This window comes from Stegastes partitus, unplaced genomic scaffold (genome assembly GCF_000690725.1).
Source record: "Stegastes partitus isolate 25-593 unplaced genomic scaffold, Stegastes_partitus-1.0.2 Scaffold1475, whole genome shotgun sequence".
NCBI lineage: Eukaryota > Metazoa > Chordata > Actinopteri > Pomacentridae > Stegastes > Stegastes partitus.
In genome coordinates, this window is record NW_007579206.1 from 35,325 (window position 1) to 44,881 (window position 9,557).

General features: G+C 42.7%; 1 protein-coding gene across 2 annotated transcripts; it reads right to left on the bottom strand.

The window, feature by feature from the left end:
- Positions 1-648: 648 nt before the first annotated feature.
- fam241a (family with sequence similarity 241 member A) lies at positions 649-6,381 on the bottom strand. Of its 2 annotated transcripts, none has more exons than XM_008299869.1 (2): positions 5,858-6,381; positions 649-3,075 (listed from the first exon to the last, which is right to left on the bottom strand). In XM_008299869.1, exons 1-2 carry the CDS (start codon positions 5,966-5,968, stop codon positions 2,785-2,787), a joined length of 402 nt encoding a protein of 133 aa, XP_008298091.1. In that variant the 5' UTR covers positions 5,969-6,381; the 3' UTR covers positions 649-2,784. The 2 variants fall into 2 exon arrangements, 1 of the variants encoding a protein (XP_008298091.1); XR_520905.1 differs by having other exon boundaries at positions 2,990-3,075; positions 5,738-5,950.
- Positions 6,382-9,557: the final 3,176 nt, after the last annotated feature.

Consider the following 9,557-nt stretch of genomic DNA (forward strand, 5'->3'; position numbering starts at 1 on the left):
TATTTTGTTTTTTTTGTGACTGGCCTGCTGCTTACTTACTGTTCACCTGTGTTCCTCTGACACGGAATATTCAAACCCCATTTTGACTTCTTGCCTCTCCTTTGAGCATTTCACCAGCCTTTGATATCTTGGTGGCTAAAGATGGTGGTAGTATTCTGGTAACTAATTGGGCTTGGGTAATCAGGGCTAAATGAATGATAGATTTCATGTTGTGCTGTCACTGTTGTACATGATTTTGTATGAGCTCGTTGTGTTGTTTGTTTTCGGATTTATTTTGCATGTTTTTCGCTCAATGGCTATTAAATGGATGGATTTACAGAAATCCATGTTCCACAGACTAGGAATCCTACTGACTGTAGTGACCTGAGTGCTAGTTTCATGCCACCATAAGGTTCACATTTGTTCTGCTGGGTGGGTTACCATGACACATAGGATGAACTGTAAAAACCTGGACGATCCACTGACCTTTCCTCTCGTGCCATCATCAGGCCAGATGTGCTATTTCTCCAGCATTTTGTTTTATGAGCAGCTACTTGGAAATGTAATCATACTGACGTGCACGATAGCACACCAAACTAAGATGGTAAACTTAAACCATGTTTGAAAAATCAGCTGTAATGTTCATTGAGATGAATTACACAAATGTAATAGGTTTCATGGTTTATCCACCCTGACAAATCCAAAACATCCCATACTGAATTGGAAAATGGTTTAAAGTGATGAGAGGCTTGTGATAATTCTTAGATGCAAAACAACATTACAATCACTGGTCGGGTCTTCAAATCACAGCAATGCTACAAGAACAGGAAGACTAACAATATTAATCTTACATGACTTTCCCACAAATAAAATACAAAATATGATTGTCTATACTTTCTGCAGACAGTGCTGTAGAACTCAGAGACAAAGAATATTTTTAGAGCACTGGTTTTGTTTTTTAAAATCATACACATTGCAACAAATGTAGATTGGATTGTCAATGTTAATTAAATTGAGTGCAAATGCCCTCTAAACAACTTATGTTTAAAATAACTGAATAATGTCTCTTAAAACAAGATCAAATGTAGCACAGCTACTGTAAATCTGGAGTTATATACATCACCATCAGTGGTGATGTGGCCCCTGGAAAACTTCTGTAAACGTTCAAATCAGTGTGATGACTACATTCAGTTCATGTGTGTAGATTTTTAAAAAACCGAACAGCAATATGTACAATAAAAGAGGAACAAATAAGTTTAACTGTAAAAACTACCTGAGACTAGAACAATAACCGGAAAAAAGGACAACGCAAGCAAAAATCTACCTTTTGATAATTGAAAACCAGATATTCTCTAGTTCCAATTTTTTTTTTGTCTTGTTTCCCTTCATCCTGCCTTATCTGCCACTTATCCTAAGAAATATATTTATGTGCAACGACTTGTCAGTTTTGGGAGAATAATCATGACAAACATTCTGTGCATTCTGGCATATCTGTAAAATGTCAAGTTTTTCTTTAATTTCATCTTCCCCAGATGAGGAATCCGACAGGCTTTGGTGATCTAAAGAGGGCTCTTGAAAAAAATCTGAAAGTAGCGTATACATATGTAAAGCCCTGACAGTTTGATTATCTGACAGATCAATAATGAAATGTTATCTTGCATTTCTTTTTACTGTACTGACAATTAAATATTATTTTCAATGTATTTATGGAGTCTAATTTGAGAAGGACGGTGGAGCTCAGCTGATTGATATGAGCAGCAAACTGATGAGGCCGATTCCATCAGTTCATGAAAGACAAAGGTCAACACAACAATTAACAGAGATCACAGATGGTCCGTGCAGCATTTTTACAGACTCCTCTGTCGTAACTGAAATTACTGGGGACTGCATATATGCATGCATCTGATAACATTTGAATACATTTGTGTTTCTGTAAAGTCCTGTGGAGACTGAAGGCTGTTGAAACCGCCTGTCTTGTTGAACTCTGCCGCCGGCTGCCCCTGCTCGCTCTGCTCTACTTTCCAGGCAAGGCACAGTTCATCTTGAATGAGCCTATGACTGTTTTATCAGTACGCTCACTGTCTGTAGCAGTGCCACTGCTAACGTTCCATATAGCTCTGAAACACAAGCAGAGGCTAACTGGAAGACAAAACAGTTGCTGCATCCATTGTTGAAGGTTAGTTTTGTCGTTCCACCAAACGTGGCATGAAATAACCACTTTGTTTACATGTGTGGCCATTTATCAGAACATTTTGTGCATCCCTACTTTGCATCATAAAAGTAAACATTTTACAGTCAAAGGTTGTACAAGAACACATACTGCAATTCAACTTTACTGTCAGTTTCTTATGATTAATTAGCTCACATTTTTCCAAGTCAATCACTCCACAGAGAGGTGTGTGCAGTTCTGTTTCCTGAGTGCTGGGTCTCCCGGCCTTCGCTTTGTAGCTTCTGACTCTACCAGAAACAAACCATTTCTCACTGTACCTTTCTGTTGCTTCAAATGAGCTTGTCAACACCGTTAGAACATGACCACAGCAGCAGAGGCAGGACATTGCTCCGGAGGCTAACGAAGCTCTACATCAGACAATCCTGTGGTTTAAAAAAAAAAAAAAAAAACCCTTCCCAGTTTTCTCTACCGAGTCTCCATAAAACACCGTCACTACACAGGTTCAGACGTCTCCCTAGTTGTCCCCCAAACACTGATCTGCAGCCGATTCCAAACGAAAGAGTAATTAGCATAAAATGATTCCCACACGTGTAAGCACTGACCAAGCAGCAGGCTCCACACTGGTCATCAGCATTTTACTTCTGGATGTAGATGATAATGATGCACAGAGTTCCCACCAGTCCCAAGGCCTGGATGCCCAAGAACCAGAGCAGCAACCAGAAGAAGACAATCACTACTGGCTCAACTATCTTGTCCCCAAAGTACATCTGGCTGAAGCCCATTCCTCGCAGACCCTTGTTGAGCATCCCAAACAGAGTCCCCATCCGCTCACAGTCATCCAGCTGGGGCTCTCTAGTGGTGGGGTCATCCCCATGGAGCCATATGGGATGTCTGGGAGGTCCAATTTGGGTTAGACTGACATCAACCTGCAAAAACAAAAGTTCTATGTATATTATGTATTATATATATTATGTATATTACATATTCTCAAATTCAGCTGGATAGTAATTGATATACTTGAAAAGCGCCACCAAGAAAATTGCTTTTTCAATCAATTATCCAACAGAAAATATGAACAGATGCAATAACTTTCTGTGGAAAAAATTATGTACAACTTTGGCTTCAGAAGCGAAAATTGCCATCTTTAGCAGAATATCAGCTTGCTGTAATTCTTCCAGGCAGGCAAAAGTTGTTCATATGTAAGATGTTTATGGGTACTCTTACACATTGTGCCAGTTTCAAATTCCCTCACAACTTTTAAATGGGATTTAAGTCTAAGCTTTTTTTCTTGACTAGCCCACTCAGTTAAAGTCCATTTCTTATTTCTGAGCTATTGGTTTGGGTCAATTTTAACATAAATGTGAGCCCATCTGTATAAAAGTTACTCTTCAATATGATGGCGGATTCATAGTTAAATCAATGACTGCAAACTGTCCAGTCTGTGAAGCCAAGTCAAATCTCAAATCAGAACATTTCCACCACTGTGCTTGACCAATTTAGAGGAATAGGTGTAGAAATGAACACAACTGTATGTAGGCTGTAACTATGGTTACATTTGCTGTAAACCCAAGATTTCATTTTGACTTTTTATTTATTTATTTTATAAATCACTGACAGTTGCATAGAGAATTAACGAGCATTGTTCGAAAGGTCCAGTACTTCAAGAGCAACCAAGAACTATGGGAATTTGGATGTAAAGTGTGTCCACTGGGCTTGACACATTCATATGAACAAGGAAATATATAATCATACCTACATATAGTGGTAACATACAATACGAATATTGACAGAAATAATAACATGGAAAAATGCACAAAAGGTTCATATGAAGACAAACGAAAAATGTGGGGAGGAACAGGGCCTCGTCACGAATCAAACTCAGTGTCTGAGCAACGTGTGCCTAACTGAACCCTCTTAGCATGTTCACAAGACAGACAACCAAGACCTTGTGAGCTTCAAATAATGAGTACTTGCAGAACAGGACATACCAACATTTAGGATTGGAATTCATATGACACTTATGAGATGGTTTATGGAAATGTAAGGACACAGGCTGATATGGAGGAAATCAGACCGCAGCTCGTTTACTTCAGCAAGACTGACGACGACTGTGTGATGCACATGGTGCAGACTGGAAACTCCATTCAAAGATTGTCCATAACTTTCACAACGCAGTTGCTCTTGCTCAAACTCACTGTGTTGCAGTCTGTGCAACTTGCAGCTAAGTGGACCGAAGAGCGTGGATCTTCTCATTAATCCCCCCCCCAGTGTTAGTACATGTAGCAAATGTGTTTGTCAGAAAACACTACGGCACACAACACTAAGTTGATGTTAGTTCTGCTTCGCACAGACACAGGGTCTTGCATGCAACTCATCATCCTCTACCCTGAATCCACTATGGATCTTGCATATTCTGCGAAATTATTATTATTATTATTATTATCTTTTTCCATTGACAGAAACCACATCAGCGGAGCAGAGAAGCTCTGACGAATGAACGGAGCTGGGCGAATGAGAACACATTGGAAAGTGCTTTGAGTACCACTAAGGTAGACAAGCACTATACAAGCCTGGTAGCTGCTCAGGTTGGAATGAACAAACATGCTACACAAGCATTCATACTGCTCCTGTTACACAAAAAGGCCCCAATACTTCACTTGCAGGTGTGAACAAGTGGTGCAGCTAATGCTATCTAGAGCACTGTAACATCATTCAAAAGTCATATTAGGTTCAACAGTCTGCTCTAACTGACAGACATGCAAAAACTGAACAGAAGCACGGCCATCTCCACAAGTCAGGACGTTAGCTGCTGTTACAGTGGCTACGCCTATGCTAACAGCTAGCAGGTAAGATAGCAGGAGCCACAGATTGACCTGAAACAGAGTCTGGAAACCAATAACTAATAATACTTTAAGATATAGACCTTAGTGGTCAATTTAAGTTACAAAACAGAAAAAAATAACAACAGAGAAGAACAGCAGATGAAACTGCAGAAGACAAACTATTGGTATCAAGAAATGATCGCACAGTGACCAGGACAGCGTCATAGCGTCACGTGACACACGTCATCTCTCCTGTTTGGTTATCAATGGCCGCTTCTACGATCACAGGCTCCTCACACGTCACACTGACTCCGCTTGTCTTCCTGCTGGGAGCAGCTGGAGCCAGAACAACCACTGTTGTTGCTGAATGCTCACACCGACCATCCTGCTGCTGGGCTCAGCACAGAATCTAGCCTCAGTGTTCAACGGAACCAGGGACTGAGCGGTGAACAGCAGGCTGGGTGCTGGGTGCTGGGTGCTGGCCTGTTGCCGTTACCGCCGTTAGTTCCGTAGCGGAGGAAACGAGACGAGCAGGCAGCGACGGGGGAAGCAGGAAGAGGCCGGACCGGTGTCCAGCAGAGCCCGGTCCAGCCCCGGCTGCTCTGTGACGGCCAACTTGTTTACCTCCAGTCCTGCTCCTCCACAGGAGCTACCGGTTCAGAAACCGACTGGACCGTCACATGTAGCGGGGCTGGTGCGGCGCGCTGAGGAGCGGCTACATGTGAAACACAACAAACGGGGGTCGCAGTAAACTCACACTACTAACCTGGTAGGCTCGTTTAAGCGCTGTCTGACTTTAGCTGAGACACCCGGCTCGGCTCGGCCCAGCCCGGCTCGGCCCTGGCAGGGTGTGAATCGGGGCTACAGTGGTGCTCGGTGCTATTACCCGCTGTGGAGGCTGAGTAGGCCGCCGGCTCCTCTGGCCCTCCGCCGGCTCTTCAGGTTGAGCTCGGTGAGCAGCAGGCCGCTGACTTCCGGGTGGCCTGAGAGCAGACATGTCGCTGCCTGGACCTCCAGCAGTCCTCCCGCTGCTGCTGCTGCTTCTTCTACTTGTGGTTTGGTGGTGGTGGTGGTGCTGCTGCCGCTTCTTCGTCTTCTTCTTCGGCTTCTTCTTCGGCTTTAATGGCCGTTGGCAAGTCAGTTTGGAAGGCGCAGTAACGCCACCAACTGGATTGGAGTGTAGAACATAAGACTGGCACGAAACAAAAAAATAAATTGTCTCTTTTATTCCTTGCAATTTTCTGCCTTCTGTTATTCATCACGCATTAACATCTGTGCTGCTAGCTTCTGTGAGCTGCAAGCCGTTTTTGTAGCTGGAACATCTTGGTCCGTTCAAACATTGTGCATGCGTGTTCATGTACCAACTCATAGCGTAACACAGGACAGGCTATACTGCCACCTAGTGCATACATGAATGAATGAAAAATACTTTATTCATCCCAGAAGGGAAATTCAATCCTGTAAAAGCTCACCTTTCTTTTTTTGTTTTTTTTGTTTTAAATCAATATAACATATATTTTATACAACAATAATAATAATCATTCAGTCAGTCAGATTTGTTTTTTAAAGTGATGGCTGTTGGCAGGAATGAATTTCTGTATCTCTCCGCTCTACAGCAAAACTGACGCAGCCTCCCACTAAACACACTCTGTTGNACTAACTGACTGATCAATTATTGATCACAGGTGAGGCTGTAATCTAGGATTGGGTGCATCATATGACAAGGCGACAAGACTTTTGTCTTTGCAAAAACTGACTCAGTGGGCTTTACCAAGCTGTGAACGTTAGAATGCTTTTCAGCCGGTTTTTTTTGCACCAAAATATTATTTCAAAAGCTGTTAGGATTGAAATTAGCCATTTGTTGAAAAAAAAAATTGATTAGACATATATTTGAGGGGCACTTAAGGTCAACTTGTACCCAAGCGACAAGACTTTTGTCAGGGACTGTACAGGGACCTGGGCGTCCACACTGACAGCAGAAGACTGAACTGGAGGATCAACACCGAGGCTGAATACAAGAAGGGGATGAGCAGACTCTACTTCCTGAGGAAGCTGAGATCCTTCGGTGTGTGCAGCAAGATGTTGAACATGTTTTATCAGTCTGTTGTTGCCAGTGTTCTCTGCTGTAGTCTGCTGGGGAGGCAGCATCGGAGCCGGCGACACCAACAGACTGAACAAACTGATCAGGAAGGCTGGCTCCGGTACCGGCTGCAAACCGGACACCATGGAAGCGGTGGTGGAGAGGAGGTCTCTGAACAAGCTGGTATCTGTTCTGGATCAGCCCGACCACCCTCTCCACCCCCTTCTGGACAGGCAGCGGAGCTCCTTCTCAAACAGACTGATTCAGCTCCGCTGTACAAGGACCGGTACCGGAACCCAGAGCAGTAACCCTGAACAACACAGAGCGTTCTCAGCCCTCTGCTCTGTAAAACCCTCTGTCTTTGCACTGTTTTTTCAATTTGCACATTTTGTGCAGTTGTTTTATTTATTTTATTTTATTCACTTATTTTTAATTTTTTAAATAATATTTAACTTTGGCTCTTCTTCTGTTGGGATTGGTGTTTTTCTCTTGCTGCTGTACCACAGTAATTTCCCAGACTGGGATAAATAAAGTATTTTTCTATTCTATTCTATTCTATCCTTAATGGAGAGTCTCGACCATGATGTAAGTGCATATTTGTTATAGTTGTGGTTCACATTAATTGTGCAACCCCACTGAGGAGAGGGACCAGGATGTAGATTATGACAGACAGTAAAGCTCCTCTAATTAATGTGCTTGGATAGGCACTTTGATACAGACTGAATGAACAAGAAAATGAAACAACATAGCTGGTTCTGTAAGATGGAGGAGATGGAGAGAAACTCTGCCAGTGAGAGGGTCAGAGCTGAAGTTACCTCTCTTGAACTAAAAGCTCAGTTTCTGTCATTTGAGGGTTGACAAAAATCAGAGTTGTGCTATCAAATGAATTCATGTATCATGTTTTTGCAGGCGTCAAACCAAAGGAAGAGGCCAGCAGCTTTGCAGGGACTGCCATGGTACATGAAAGAAAATCCTTCTACAATGATGAAGAGGTGTGAGGTAAGCAGCAAGATGTTGTTCAATGATACAAAAAGTAGTTCACAATGGACAGGGTTACACATGTCATTTCAGGCATCTGCTGTGTGGATACACTCAAGAGCAAAACATGTCTAAAGCACAGGCATCTTTTTGTTTTTTGTTTTTGCATGAAGCTAACAGATCCTGAGGAGGACTTCATCAAGGGAATGGTGATCGGAATCCTTTTGGACATTGAAGGTGTGAAGGAGCCCCTTTCAGTTTCCTTTAACGATGTTGCCAGTGTCATCGAGGAAAAGATTGTCATGCGTCATCTGGGTGATGTACCCAACGCTTTTGTGAACCTGATGGGCCTGCTGTACATGCTGAACCTTGACTAGCCGAAAGACTTGAAATATTCTTTTGAGGTTTTTCAGTGCCTGTTCATGGGAATTGGGTCCGAGATGTGCACTCCCAGGGTCCATTCGCTAAAGAATAAACTGCTCAGTAGAGGGATGGCTCAGCAGGATGTTTCTGCATTTGGCCCTTAGGAAGTATTCTCATTTTTTTTTGCCATTTGTCAATTGCACTCTGTAGTAAGAGAAAAAGAAATGTAAAGCCCTTCTGTGGGTCACAACAGATTTTCTTTATGTTTTCATGTTCCAACAGATCTCTATTGCTCTCTGTGAAGGAAATGTCTCTTGCAGATGCTAATTTGTATTTTATGTTGTAGAGCAAACATGAACAGAGTGGAGATTTCAGTAATGTTCAAACGTGTTCATTTAGCTGACATTTGAGCAAGTTTCTCAGAGATACTATTTTTTTTTTGGTTAGTTTTTATGAATCTCTTTCTGCTATTTACTACAGCAACTCTGAACATTCACTCAGAATGGACTGTGTTGAAGTGTTGAGTGTTATGTTTTTTCCCCAAAGGAAGGGTGTTCTTCTTTTTATGTATTGTATTATTATTTATGTGTGGGAAAGGGTAATTTCAGTTTGTGAGCAGCCCAAGCAAAAGTGTGTAAAGGCTATTTTTTAAATATGTCTCTGTCATGGCTTTGTTGATGTTTCTGACCCACATGCAGAATGACACTCAGGAGAAACTGAATTAGAAACTTGAGATGTATTACAGAGGATGAAAAGGTGCAAGGACGAGGTTGAACCAGGCTGGGACGTCAATGTGTGTCTTGTGGGCGGCTGGGGCGGGCAGGCACGGTGGTCAGTGCAGTGGAGTGGGTGAAGCAGAAGCATTACCAGTTGTTGGTAGATGATCCAGGGAGTGACGGAGAAGACTCGGGTCTGGCGCAGATTGGTTGTGGGAAGCATCAACGTAGAGCGGGTACACAGGGAAAAACCTTGGAGAAGGAGAGAGACAATCACTCAAAGGCTCAGGAAAAAGCATGAGAAAAAACTTGGGAGGAGGCTTAACGTTTACCACACTGGTTAACACTCAGACAATGAGTGACTGGCAACGGCTCCTCTTATCCATGGAGTGACAAGATGCATTGCAGGTGTGTAGAAAACACACCTGCAGGGAATGAGCCCCAGCACA